General features: G+C 37.6%; 1 protein-coding gene across 1 annotated transcript in view; it reads left to right on the top strand.

The window, feature by feature from the left end:
- erc2 (ELKS/RAB6-interacting/CAST family member 2) overlaps window positions 1-13,877 on the top strand; it is a gene marked incomplete at both ends in the record, with an annotated part of 53,774 nt that overhangs the window by 21,036 nt on the left and 18,861 nt on the right. The window contains 5 exons of the mRNA XM_079393001.1: window positions 1,485-1,922; window positions 2,546-2,620; window positions 5,095-5,250; window positions 7,825-7,992; window positions 8,217-8,384. Coding sequence (XP_079249127.1) covers window positions 1,485-1,922; window positions 2,546-2,620; window positions 5,095-5,250; window positions 7,825-7,992; window positions 8,217-8,384 — 1,005 coding nt within the window. The remainder of the gene's footprint in view (window positions 1-1,484; window positions 1,923-2,545; window positions 2,621-5,094; window positions 5,251-7,824; window positions 7,993-8,216; window positions 8,385-13,877) is intronic.

Below are 13,877 nucleotides of genomic sequence, written 5' to 3' on the forward strand. Positions count from 1 at the left end.
TAATAATAATAATAATAATAATAATATATATATATATATATATATATATATATATATATATATATATATATAAATAAAAAGGCTGGAACATCAGCTAAAATGTTTATGTCAGTGCATCCCTACAAGCTTGATCTGAGACCATTGCTATTTTAATTATCACTTTTAAATGGATCAGATCATTATATAAGGACAGCCTCAATTTTCCCTTATCTTCTCCTCCATGTTCCTTCAAAATAAGCTAAGGCGGGGTATATCCGGGCCTTAAATAGTTGGCTCTTTTACTAAAATCCTGACCAAAAGCATGCCTGTGATCCTCGACTAAACCTGTTCTTCTGTCAGAATTGTGTGTTCTGTTTGTGATAGTGCAAGGATGTGTAATGATCTAAATTTCCTGACTTGAGTGTGGATTATCTGATCCAGTTCTGGGCCCATATACTCTCTCATTCTGCCTAAGGCGCCAAATGTGCCAAGTAGACCTGAAAACCCCATTATCTTCTGACTATTTCTAGCAGTTTTTTTGTCATTAACCTTAATTAAGGAGCTATTAGTTAATGTTTTCTCAAGAGAAACCTTATCCTTTCCTGTTTCCTCTCCTAGAATAGACCTCACTGTGGTTTTCCCGCTGTATACTTCATTTGGATTCCTTTACTAAGATATTGCTAAATTGGTCATTTTAGCTATTAAAGATTAAGCTTTTAATATTGATATCACTCATAATTAGCAGTCAAATGGAAAATAGAAGTCATAGTGAATTATGAATGCAAAATTGAACCATTTTAGTACTTTAACTTAATCTTATTTATTTTCATTGACAAGGCAAAATTGATCATTTTCATTTTTTAAGTTAAAATTTTTAATCTGACATATATTTTATTACTTTATTTAAATTACCAAAACATTTTTTTTAAAGTTTCAGTTGAAGTTTTAGTAATTTTGTTATGTGCTTTGTTCCGGTTCATTAGATTTGTTTATTTATTTGTTTTATTTATTTAATTTCATTTTAAGATTTAGTATTTTTAGTACTTCAGTTTAAACTTATTTCATTTGTCAAGGCAACATTTCCAAATTTTAATTTTTTAAATTCAAATTTTTAATCCAATGTTTATATTTCATTTTAAAACAGTTTTATTTAAAATAAAATAAAATAAAAGAAAAGAAATAAAGAAAGAAATAGTGTAGTTTTAGTTAACGACAAAACTTTTTCCAACATCAAGTACACACTTTTCAGCTTTTGAACTTTCCTGAAGGACAGAAAAATTGCTTGATGCTGGAAACGTGTTGCCCCACACCTGGTTAGGACAATATGCAGTATGTCTATACATCACAGTGAGGTCTATATAACCTTTTTTCCAAATCGAACCTAAAATTTCTGATATCAAAAGATAGGTTTCTGAATGGGTCTGGTTGAGGATACCTTCTGATTATTGTCTACATGAGGATCCCAGTGCCTGTTATGTTCATTTCTGCTTTTGTTTCCTTCTCAGCACCTCCAGTTGACCATCCAGGCCCTGCAGGATGAGTTGAGGACTCAACGCGATCTCAACCATCTTCTCCAGCAGGAGAGCGGGTCGCGGGCCAGTGGAGGCGAGCACTTCACCACCATCGAGCTAACCGAAGAGAACTTCCGTCGGCTCCAAGCCGAACATGATCGTCAGGCCAAAGAGCTCTTCCTCTTGAGGAAGACACTGGAAGAGATGGAGCTGAGGATTGAGACGCAGAAGCAGACGCTAGGAGCTAGAGACGAGTCCATAAAGAAGCTGTTGGAGATGCTGCAGAGTAAAGGACTTCCCCCAGCCTCAGGAAGAGCGTCAGATGCGGAAGAGCAAGAGCGAGCCAGGCGTATTGCAGAGGCTGAAGCTCAGCTGGGACACCTGGAGGTGATATTAGACCAGAAGGAGAAGGAAAACATCCATCTGAGAGAGGTATCAGGTTCTACTCAAACATTTGGCTGAAGGTAGAGCATGCATGACACTTAAAGATGGACTTAAGTAATGGATGTAAACTTGCAAAAAACCATGAACATGTTACACATTCAAAGCAGATTTTCAGAGCAGAGAAATATAGTAATTCAGGAGCAATCTCCATGGAGCAATCTGAGGTTAAGTGGTTTGCCATCGTAATAGTCAGATAGATAGTCAGATGCAACTAAGAAAATAACAGCATATGGTCTCTGAGTCATCTAAACCCAAGAGAAAAACATGAGGAGATCCATGCCAGCGCTGTTGCAACCACACAGCTAATTCACTATGAGCTCAAAGAGAATAAAATGAAACAATACAAATGTCAAAAAGTAAAAAAGATCAGAATGCAGATTGAAAATAAGAGTTTTACACATAAAACATGTTAACGGATTAACATAATTGCTCTCTGATGTTTTGGATTGGTTTAAGGTTAGGGCTACATAATGGATTTCAACTTCACGCTATAACAAGTAAAAAAGAATGAAGTTGATATAAACAAGAACATGTTTATTCTAAAGTGTATAGCTCAATTTCTGTGTTATGTGTTTGTCATTATGTTGATAATAATCTTTGTTTTTCTTTAGGAGCTTCATCGGAGAAACCAACATCACCCAGACCCTGGAAAAACTAAAGCTCTTCAGACCATCATAGAAATGAAGGTAACCATCTATGAATGCTTCTTATATATATATATACTATACACTACTGTTCATAAGTTTAAGTCCAGTAAGTTTTTCTTTTAAATAATGAAATTAAGAATGCAATTAATTGATCACAAGTGACAGTAAAAGCATTTACAGTCAAACCAAAAATTATTCAGACACCAGATATATTTTTGGTATTTTCTACTAGTGTGTGCAGGACACTATAGTTCATTTATGTAGGCGAGGATAGCAAAATAAAGTGAACTGTGACATATTATACATAAAAATTCTTCATACATTTACATTTATCTGACGCTTTTATCCAAAGCGACTTACAATTGCTATATATGTCAGAGGTCGCACGCCTCTGGAGCAACTAGGGGTTAAGTGTCTTGCTCAGGGACACATTGGTGTCTCACAGTGGATTCGAACCCGGGTCTCTCACACCAAAGGCATGTGTCTTATCCACTGCGCCATCACTACCCCTTTGTGTCATACAGTGGACTGCCAGTAAAATTGATAAAAAATTTGGGGCCAAAAATTATTTAGACACTTTGACCTGCCCACATTTTGTTTAAGTGTTTTTTCTTTAATTGCTAATGTGACCTTTTTACACCACAGACTGAACAGAATTAAGCATTGCTTGGTAATTGGTTGACCTAAAATGTTATTATCTAATTGTGTACTTAAATTTAACAGATGACAGCTATTCAACCAAATTCATTACATACCTTTCTATCAAAATTATCTGACATTATCAAGATGAATTTGTTCTGACACAGTTTAACTCTGAGTCATATTTTAATACCATTTTCTAAACTATAGCGAATGAACTGTGATAAAGTTAGAAATGTTGAAGATGTCTGAATAAATTTTGATTTGACTATAATGTTACAAAAGTTTTCTCTTTCAATAAAATACTGTTAATGTACTGTATCATGGTTTCCAAAACATTAAGAAATTAGAATTTTAGAATGATTTCTGAAGGACCATGTGACACTGAAGACTAGATTTATGGATGCTTGCCATCACAGGAATAAATTACATTTTAAAGTGTAATGACTGTTTTTATTGTATTTTGAGCAAACAAATGCAGCCTCGGTGAGCATGAAAGACTTTGTTTAACAAATAATTAGTATTGTCATTAAAGAGAGTAGTTGTATTTGGCAAGCTCTGGTTAAACAATAGGCTGAAAAGGCAAACAGAAATGGTCCAGAAAGACAAGAGAAATGTCTGATGGCAAAGCCACTGCAGCATGCTGCTTAATGGCTGAATGAAACACTAAGTGGGTTTGTGCGCTTACAGGCAGAGCAACTCCTGCCAGCAGAAGCATTACACACCGCTCTAAAAATAAAGCATGACCTCATGCAAAGCACGCACACACCCCTCGGGTCTACTCTGATTGGAGCTAAATATTACCCAGAATTCACCACTGCATCCATGTGACATGAAAAGCAAAGTTATAGACTCCTATTCAAAGTACAACTTTGCTAATTTGATTGATGCATTTTCTTCTAACCAAAAACCACAATAGCGCTCCACCTGTACTTGTTTCCATTGCTCTTTCAACCTTTAGCATCACTGGTAGTGTTCTTCGCCCTATTGGCTGAGAAGGGATGCTGATTCTGGTGCCATGGGAACAGGTGGAGTTGTTTACAACACATAGAGCACGAATGCAGGCGTGGGAGAGGATGACAGAAAAGAGAGCAATGTGATCTGTTTGCTTATGTTCTGAAGATGGATATTATCTTTCATAGCGGCACAAGGTATAATATTACATTGCATTTAAATAATGAAGGATTTAGGGTTCAGAGCCTTCAAAATATTGACAATAAGCCTCACGCTTTGCCTAAGGAATTGACTCTCTGTGTGCAATTTGCGGGAAAAGGGATGTTGGTTTTCAAAGGCCTCGTGTGAAAATGGTGCCTATTGATGTCTGTGAAAACAAAAAGATGAGAGAGTGAGTGAGAAAGAGAGAAAGAGAGAGAGAGAGAGAGCGAGAGAGTGGACAGGAAGGGCGGGTTACCGGAGAGAGCATGCGAGAAGGAACAGCAAACGTTCTCTCATGTCTGAACGGGAGATGGACCATAGCTAATGCCAAAGACGTTGTATTATTTATTTAAAAAGCTGAAGGAGCTGCAACTCTCTGTCTCGCAGTCCAAAGAGGCACACTCGCTTTCCCAGAGCATCTCTCTCCACCCAGGCTGGATGTGCGCTCACTACTACCAAATGGTGATTACATGCTGATCCATTAGCATGAGAGAGACAGATTCTGCTTTGGCTGTGCAGCAGTACTGCAGCTACTCACTGGCGATGCTGCAAGGCGTTAGAGTTTCGCATATCCCTGTCTTCCTCTTGTTTTGATCCCATCTGTTGGGAATTGGGTTTGGCATGCTTCCGTCCGTAGAATCGCACCAAAGTTGTCATACTAGCTTCTTAAGATGATGGAGCACAGCGTCGCTAATTTTTCCAATAAATTGTTTATCCAGGACACCAAAATCGCATCCCTGGAACGCAACATTCGGGACCTGGAGGATGAGATACAGATGTTAAAGGCGAATGGATTGCTGCACACGGAGGATCGAGAGGAGGAGATCAAACAGATGGAGGTCTACAAAAACCACTCCAAGTTCATGAAGACCAAGGTAAACTTTTTCTTCAATGAGTTTAAAACCACTATAAACCACTATAGACACAAAGAAATTGGTGCGTTTAGGTGACTGATAAAATTAAAATGCATAATTTGTATTGTTATCTATGTGTTTTTTTTAAAGGGATCTCTCATGTTGTTGTAAACCTGTATGCTGTTATTTAATTTGTTAAGCGGAAAAGAAAAAACAGCAAAAACCATCATAAAAAAGTCCACACAACTACCACACATGTCTTCTGGAAGCCATGCAGTTTGCATGAGAAGTATACCGAAATGTAGGTGATTTGAGGGGGTACACTGTTCCTTTAATTATTGCTAGCAGCCTGAAGATGTATATTTTGGCTTGAAGCTTGTAATTTTAAATCGTATGAACAAGATTCCTTGTAGTAAACAGGTAATCAATATTTACCCTACTTACTTTCTTAATAAATATAAAAAAAATTTTGGATGTTAGAGATTTTTTTTTCTTATTCCAAATTTTAAAACGTTTGTCTCTGTAATGTTGCTTTAAAATGTAAAAACATGCTTTGTCACTGAAACAACTGTCCTGTTCATGTTTTCAGCTCCTCCACTGCAATTGCCACTTTGCACAATCCAATCAATTCTTGATGGATAAAAATTCCGTCCTAGTTTTTTTTTTTTTTTTTTCACTTGGAATATCATGTTTCTTGTTAACGAAAAGAAATGGGTTGTGAAAGCGGTTTCATGTTTACTTTAACAGTAAAGATTTTTAAAATCTGCTATAATATCAATGATATTATTCAGAATTCCGCTATCAGTCCATACTTAGATTAAGTATTACGCTGTGCTTCTTTCAAATAAATATAAGTGTCTTTTTTCACAAATGTTTAAGTGCAGTAAAGTGTTTCCAGTGGCAGAGAACATCCTTGAGGATGTCTTGTGGAATTGTAATGATAGGTTTGCTGAGTAAGGCTAGAAGTAGCAGTATTAAAATAGAGTCTGTAGGATCTGTGTAAATATTTTTCACGGCTGTGCTGACTGTGTTTCCTGTCAAAACACTTCAGTGTATTTGCTGTAGGTTTATTAAAATTTCTTCCCTCACAAACTTTGGCTGAATCACAGTTGGCAGTGCCAGTGACGAAGAGTTTTATTTGTGTAATCAATGTGAATATAGCCATATATGTATCAAGTTTGTCTGCGTGTGTAGAGGCCTGCAAAAGAATGAAATGTGCAGACATATGGTTTAAAGTGTCTGCACATCCCGTGACCAAGTCATGCTGCACATCCTATGACCAAGTCATGCCTCTTCATTTAACGTAACATACAGAGGGGTTAGTGTCTGCTCTAGCAAACAGATGGAGACTGTTTCTTAGAAACAATAATGCTATAGAAAATGTATAGAACACTCCTTGGAAACTGGATATAAGCAGGAGCGGCCATGTATTCGGGAGATTCACTGCAGCGTCTCTCGGTTTTATTGTCTCTGATAATAAAATCTAAATTCTGGCATCAAAACCCCAAGACTCTGAAAATGATTCCTCATAGCACTGGCAGAAGCCACCACACCAGTAAGTCTGCCACGCATTGCGTTGGGCACTGTGTCTAGAATCATCTCAAAACCATACATTGCATAAGAGGCTGTGGGTAGTTTTAGCCTAAAAATCATGCATTTGTATTTTTTTAAAAAGAACCGAAAATAATATGCTATCCAGTAGTGTTGTTGTAAAACTATTAAAAATGTTTTCGGTAATTGAAATGAAGGTGAAATAAAATACAATCTAAGTTTTAGATGACAAACTTCAACTTTAAAAAATAAAACTACTAAAATTAGACTGAAATATATATTAAATCTAAACAGAAATATTTAAAGAAACAAAAAAAACACACAACAAAATTGCTAAAATTTTAAAAATAAAAAGCTAATTATTTTTAATAAATTATGTTGATTAATTATAATGAATTATTAATATCAATAAATGCTATACTTGTATATAATAAAAAAAAGAAATACTAATATAACACTGCCGTCCAGGCCACTTTAACAAACAATGTACAAAGATTTGGGAATGTATTAATTTTACACTTTCATACTAAATATGACGGATGCATATTGGGATTCTGACTTTATTCTTTTAAACTGATATTTAATGATATTTTAATCCAGAGCTCTGATTGGTTTGTTTGATTTGCACCACCCAATCGACTTTTTTAACTGGCTTGTTTCTTGACAGAAAAATCTCATTGGTGCGTGGGTATTATTTTGTGTGATGTCTTTGCTGTATCTAACATGCTCGTGAATAAGCTGGGGGTTTTGTTGTGATATTTATAGAACTCGTTTCATTAATAATTGATACGGCTGATGTATATTAAATGGGGATTGCGTTCTGAAATCCATCTTTTATGTGAGGAGAGTACAGATGTAGAGAAGAAGACTCCCATACTAATTTCAGCTTTCCTATTAAAAAAACATAGCTGATTAACACATTTGATAACATGATTCGTTAAAAATATCAGTTGTCTAGATACTCATACGTACTAAATGATTTCCCTGTCCTATAAATAACATAAGATTTTCTTTCTCTGATCCTGCTTTTTCGATCTCTTTCAGATTGACCAGCTCAAGCAGGAGCTCTCAAAAAAAGAGTCTGAGCTTTTAGCTCTGCAAACAAAACTGGAAACTCTGAATAATCAGAATTCAGACTGCAAACAGCATATTGAAGTGCTCAAAGAGTCCCTCACTGCCAAAGAGCAACGAGCTGCCATCCTACAAACAGAGGTAAAAGTTTGTATTTATTATTTTTTTTAATTTACTTATTTATTTTAAGTTTTAACATTTACCTTGGTGCAACTCTTTGTCCCTTACAATTAAATGTTATTGTAAATTATTTTATTTGAATGGGATTTTTTTTGTTTTTAATTTTATTTTAATAAGCACTTGAAGACACATCTCACCAGCTTTACATGAACTCTGTACTCATGTGCTCATGGTGTGTTGTTTAGGTGGACGCTCTTAGATTGCGTCTGGAGGAGAAGGAATCTTTCCTTAATAAGAAGACAAAGCAACTGCAAGACTTGACAGAGGAGAAGGGAACACTGGCCGGGGAGATCAGAGACATGAAAGACATGCTGGAAGTCAAAGAACGCAAGATAAATGTCCTGCAGAAGAAGGTAAATCTCACTCGGGAATCAAAGGTCAGAGGCCAGTTTTCATGGGCCATTTAGAAATGATTGGGGTCAATACTGATGAGCAGTACCAAGAAGAGTGCGATTAGAGCCAGAGCAAGGGGATTTGAAAGCCTGTATCTGTAACAGATTTAACTTATTGCACACCTATATAGTGTTTTTGGTGAGATATTTTATAAAATAAAAATATTTAAATCATGACAACTCTCTGAAGAGTTTAGCATGGTAATGGTTATGACAATGTTAATGTATTTGGTCTTGGCGGAATAGATCTACTACGCTGCTGCTGCTGGATTTCTGCTGCTGTTGGTTATTGCTGTAGTTGTAGATTACTGCTGCTGCTGCAAGCAAGTATGGGAACTTGTTACTGCCAATGTATACGATGATATGGTACTGCGAGTATTTAAAGGGGTCATATGATGCGATTTCAAGTTTTCCTTTCTCTTTGGAGTGTTACAAGCTGTTTGTGCATAAGATCCCTGAAGTTGCAAAGAATAAAGTCTCAAAACCAAAGAGATATTCTTTATAAAAGTTAAGACTCGCCACGCCCACATGTATACGCAATGAAAGAAGGCGGAACTATTAGAGACGCTGTGTTTCGTTTTGAAAGCGAAAGTATTTTGTTTGGACTTCCAAAAGAGGACACAACTAGAAATCAGTGGTTAAGTTGTATTTACAACACTGTTCCAGAACAGTTCAACCTAAATATTAGAGTGTGAGCAGCACATTTTATGGAGGACTATTTCCTGAACCTGGAAGAGTAGCCTACAATGCTGGCTTGCACAAAGGCTGTTTCTGTAAAGTGGAGCAATTCCAACTTTGCAAGGACAGCCTGGCGCTTCTGACTCATAGCCTGTAAGTATGTTTTCATATATAAAGAATTTTCCACTGAAGATTTAAATGCGATTTTCAAGCAGTAGAGTCGTGCTTGTTGTTTATCGTTTCTCTGATCACAAATGCAGACGTGGTAATGTTTACGTGGCGTGATGCAACGCGACGTGTAAAAAGACAGTATAAGTCATATAATCAGTAATTATGTCCCCACTGGATGCAACAAATGCCTCGTTGATAATGGGTTTTATTATTTTTGTGTGGTCGCGCTGGGACACGGCATCACAATGCGGTAAGGGGGCGGAACATTTCCGTCTCACGCTTGAGGTATTCGGCCAATCATAATGCACTGGATAGCTGGCCAATCAGAGCACGCCTTGCTTCTCAGAACGATGAGCTTTGTAAAAATTGGCGCGTTTCAGAAAGGCGGGGCATAGAGGAGCAACAATAATGTACAATATGTGGAAAATAATGATTTTTTTTAACCTTAAACCGCATAAACACATTGCATTACACCAAATACACAAAATAATGTTCCTTTTAGTAACGTCATATGACCCCTTTAAAGGTTTTAAAGATCATTATTTTGTGTATTTGGTGTAACAGAATATGTTGATATGCTTTAATGTTTAAAAAACACATTATTTTTCATATACTGTACATTATTGTAGGTGCCCTATGCCTCACCTCTCTCAAACGCTTAGTTTTCTACAAAGTCCCTCCTTCCGACAAGCGCAGCCTGCTCTGAGTGGCCAACTGGCACAGTGCATTGTGATTGGCCGAACAACACAAGCACTCGTCGGAAATGTAACACCCCTTTCCATAATCGCGAGCTTCAGCTTTCAAAATAAAAGTAAAGACAGTCAATAATGTCCTTAGTTTTACCATCAGTTCAAGCTCGAAAGGGGAACAGAGTCGCATGACAGACACAGTGATGATGCTCGTATGTATTTGCAAACAAGCCGTGATTAAGATAGCTGACGTGCGGTGATGTGACCCTGTCTCTCTCTCTCTCACACGCGCACGCACACACACACACAATGCTCAAAACTCTGCATTTGAACAGTCAATAGCAAATACTTGAACTAATAACAAAACATACTTACAGTCGCTGATTCAGCGCCAGATTGTCATAGCAAACTCAGAATTAGCTCCTCTCCTAGGTTCACAAAACAGTCGTCCATAAAATGCGTTTTGTGATAACATCTGGTTCTGCTGTTCTGTTGTAAGTAATTTTATTGATTCCTAAATGCATCTACTTTCAGAAGGCCAAATAAAGTGCTTTTGCTTTCGCCTAGAAACACATAGTGTCTCCCTGTCATGGCTGCATCAACACTACTGCGGTTACTGAAACCACGCCTTCTTTCTTTGCGTGAACATTTGGGAGGCTTTACGCAAATATTTCCACATCGTGACATAGACATGTGGGGGCGTGTTTGAATGAGCCATTTTAGGGGGGCGTGGCAGAGTCTTAACTTTGATAAAGAATATCTCTTTGGTTTTGAGACTTTAGTCTTTGCAACTTCAGGGATCTTATCTATGCACAATCAGCTTGTAACACTCCAAAGAGAAAGGAAAACTTGAAATCGCATCATATGACCCCTTTAAGACATAAAGCTGCTGCACAAAAATCATATAAAATAACCCGTAGCAGATCTATACAGGTGGAGCTGGGGAAGGTGGAGGGTTTCAGAGGAACTACTCTTCCTCTGAGCAAAATGCTCTTCTTCCAACTGCTTTTTCATCTTTTCCCTCTTCTTACCATATCGCCACATGCTTTGCTGGTCTCTTCAGCCTTTTTTCATGTTGTTCAGACACCAGAAACATCTAAAAAAAGTAAAAAAAGGCCACAGTCTACTTCAAACCGTATTTAACTTCTGATCTCTTGCTCTTTGTGCTGGTTTGATCCCTTATATCTTACATTCTAAGTCACATTGCAAACAACCTGCTGAATGTCTTAAATATTTACACAAGGAAACAACCCAGTAGTTCCTTTTGCCTTCAAAACAGCTTAATTTGTTCTTGAAACCCCTTCATACAGCTCCCTAACTGTGGGTAACGGGATATTGCACCATTCATCAAAAAGAAAAGCGGGGGGTATGAAGGAAGTGAAATCTAGCGCATTAACTGACCATACAGAACATCATCAGGCATAAATATTCCCATGAGATGCTGCCCGTACCATTAGAGACCAACCGCCATGGTTCATAGTCAGCAATAGACCTTGTGGGCTGAAACATCCATAGGCTTCCTTCAACACAAACCCGTTCAAATGGAAAACAAGGTGAAGGATGAACCCAAAGACCATATAACTTACTCAGATGCCCAGGTACTGTGTCCGTTACACTGGGTTATGCATCTTTGTAAGATGACCTTGAGTACATACAGTTTGTTTGTAAGATGGCCTCTAGTAAATGCAGTATACATCCATTCATGTCAGTAAAAACTGACTTATTCATGTTTCTCGTTGTCAGTGTCATTTGTTGTTATTTGACGTTTGTCCTTGTTATTGTGACAATGTTTGTTCACCCTTTTACAGATTAAAATTATGTTTTTTGTGACCAGTGCACCTACAGTTTGTGGGTATATTTGTAACTTTATTTGCTCATAGTGTTTTTATTTTCTCATTTTTACAACCAATCCTTTCATATTAAAAAGCATTTGGGAACTACTTAGCAGGGCTCTTACAGCAATCAACATAGCATGACCTTAAGTCACATTTGAAAAGATAGTTCACCCAAAAATGAAAATGATCCCATGATTTACTCACTCTCAAGTCATCCTAGGTGTATATGACTTTTTTCTTTCAGACGCATACAATCAAATTTATATTTAAAAATGTCCTGGCTCTTCCAAGCTTCATAATGGCAGTGAATGGGTGTTGATATTCAGTAGTCCAATAGACGTCAAAGTTTCGTCCATCATAAAAAGTGCTCTGCACAGCTCCGGGGGATTAATAAGTGAAGTGAAGTGACATGCTGCCAAGTATGGTGACCCATACTCGGAATTCGTGCTCTGCATTTAACCCATCCAACGCGCACACACACAGCAGTGAACACACACCCGGAGCAGTGGGCAGCCATTTATGCTGCGGCGCCCGGGGAGCAGTTGGGGGTTCGGTGTCTTGCTCAAGGGCACCTCAGTCGTGGTATTGAGGGTGGAGAGAGCGCTGGACATTCACTCCCCCCACCTACAATCCCTGCCGGCCCGAGACTCGAACCCGCAACCTTTGGATTACGAGTCCAATTCTCTAACCATTAGGCCACGACTTCCCTAATAAAGGCATCCTGAAGTGAATCGGTGCTAAAAATATCCATATTTAAAACTTTATAAACTGTAATCTCTAGCTACACCTATAGGATGGCTTGGGGTTGGGGTAATTTTAATTTTTGGGTGAACTATCCCTATTAATCTATTAATCACCTTTTAACGTTTACCAGAGCAACGGCGCACTGAAGCGTTTTTTCCCCCCACTAGTTTAATGTTTATGAATGAATTTAACGTGAAAGAATATCATTAATCTTGACAAACTATATATCATTCTGAAGGTCTAAGCCTCAAGCATCAACGACAGATCGCTGTTTTTCGATGGAAAGCTTATAAGGAATGTATTTGCTACATTTGTGTAAGCAGTACACATTAAAACATGCAGAATAAAAAAGCAGTACGTACCAGATTCATTGTAATAACGAGCCACAAACGCGTCCAAATCCCAATTTAGTTAGACAGGTAAGGGTCCACAGAACAACATCCCAGCGAGCACTTTTAGTCCAGCGAAACAATAACGTTGTAATAAGGATGAATATTCCTTTGTTTACATTTCATTTCTTCGGGAGAGTTATTGTTCGCGTCCGTTATGGAATAAATTACGCTCAAAAACAGCGTCTTGGTGGTAAAAAAACAACACGGTGCTGTAGCATACAGTTTTACAAACAGAATGAGACCGTCCACGGAAACAAAATGTCTCAGAAAAGCGGAATAGAGTTTATTTGAATTTGGCGCTCTCTCCTGTCAGCGTGACGCACGCTCAGCTGTCATCTGAGGGGGGCGTAACTTAGCGATCTGCTTTTTACATAAAAAACTGTTTTTTTTTTTTCTTCAACATTTTTTATTTGGGGAATGTGGCCGTATCTGCATGATTATCATATGCATGGACGCACATCAAGGTGTTTATTACCGACTCTATGACGGCCATCATTGTGATTCAATGATCAGCTATTATTGATTATATGGCCCATCTGTATGATTATCATCTGTATGGAAGCACATCAGCGTGCAATTACTGACTGTATGACCATGTCATGAATATGTATAATGACTAAAATAGTTTGTATAATTCAGCAATACTGCAATTCTGGTGGTTATTTTTCCTCAAACAGAGGGGCTGGGGGGACTATAAATATTTTCAGAAAAAATATAGCAGAAATCTCATTTTTCATGGTATCGTCTTCAAATTTGAAATATAAACTCATGAGACATGTGGCTTTCAACCCATTACTTTTCTGGATTGCTCCAGGACTTATTTCATGTATTTGTATATTAAATAAAAAAATATTCAGTGTGGAAAAACATTTTTCCTTTGCGTGCATTGATCCTGCTGAGGGATCTCCTCACACTGTCCGGGGACAGCGTCATCACCTGGTCGCT

The sequence above is a fragment of the Barbus barbus genome (assembly GCF_936440315.1).
Source record: "Barbus barbus genome assembly, chromosome: 35".
Taxonomy (NCBI): domain Eukaryota; kingdom Metazoa; phylum Chordata; class Actinopteri; order Cypriniformes; family Cyprinidae; genus Barbus; species Barbus barbus.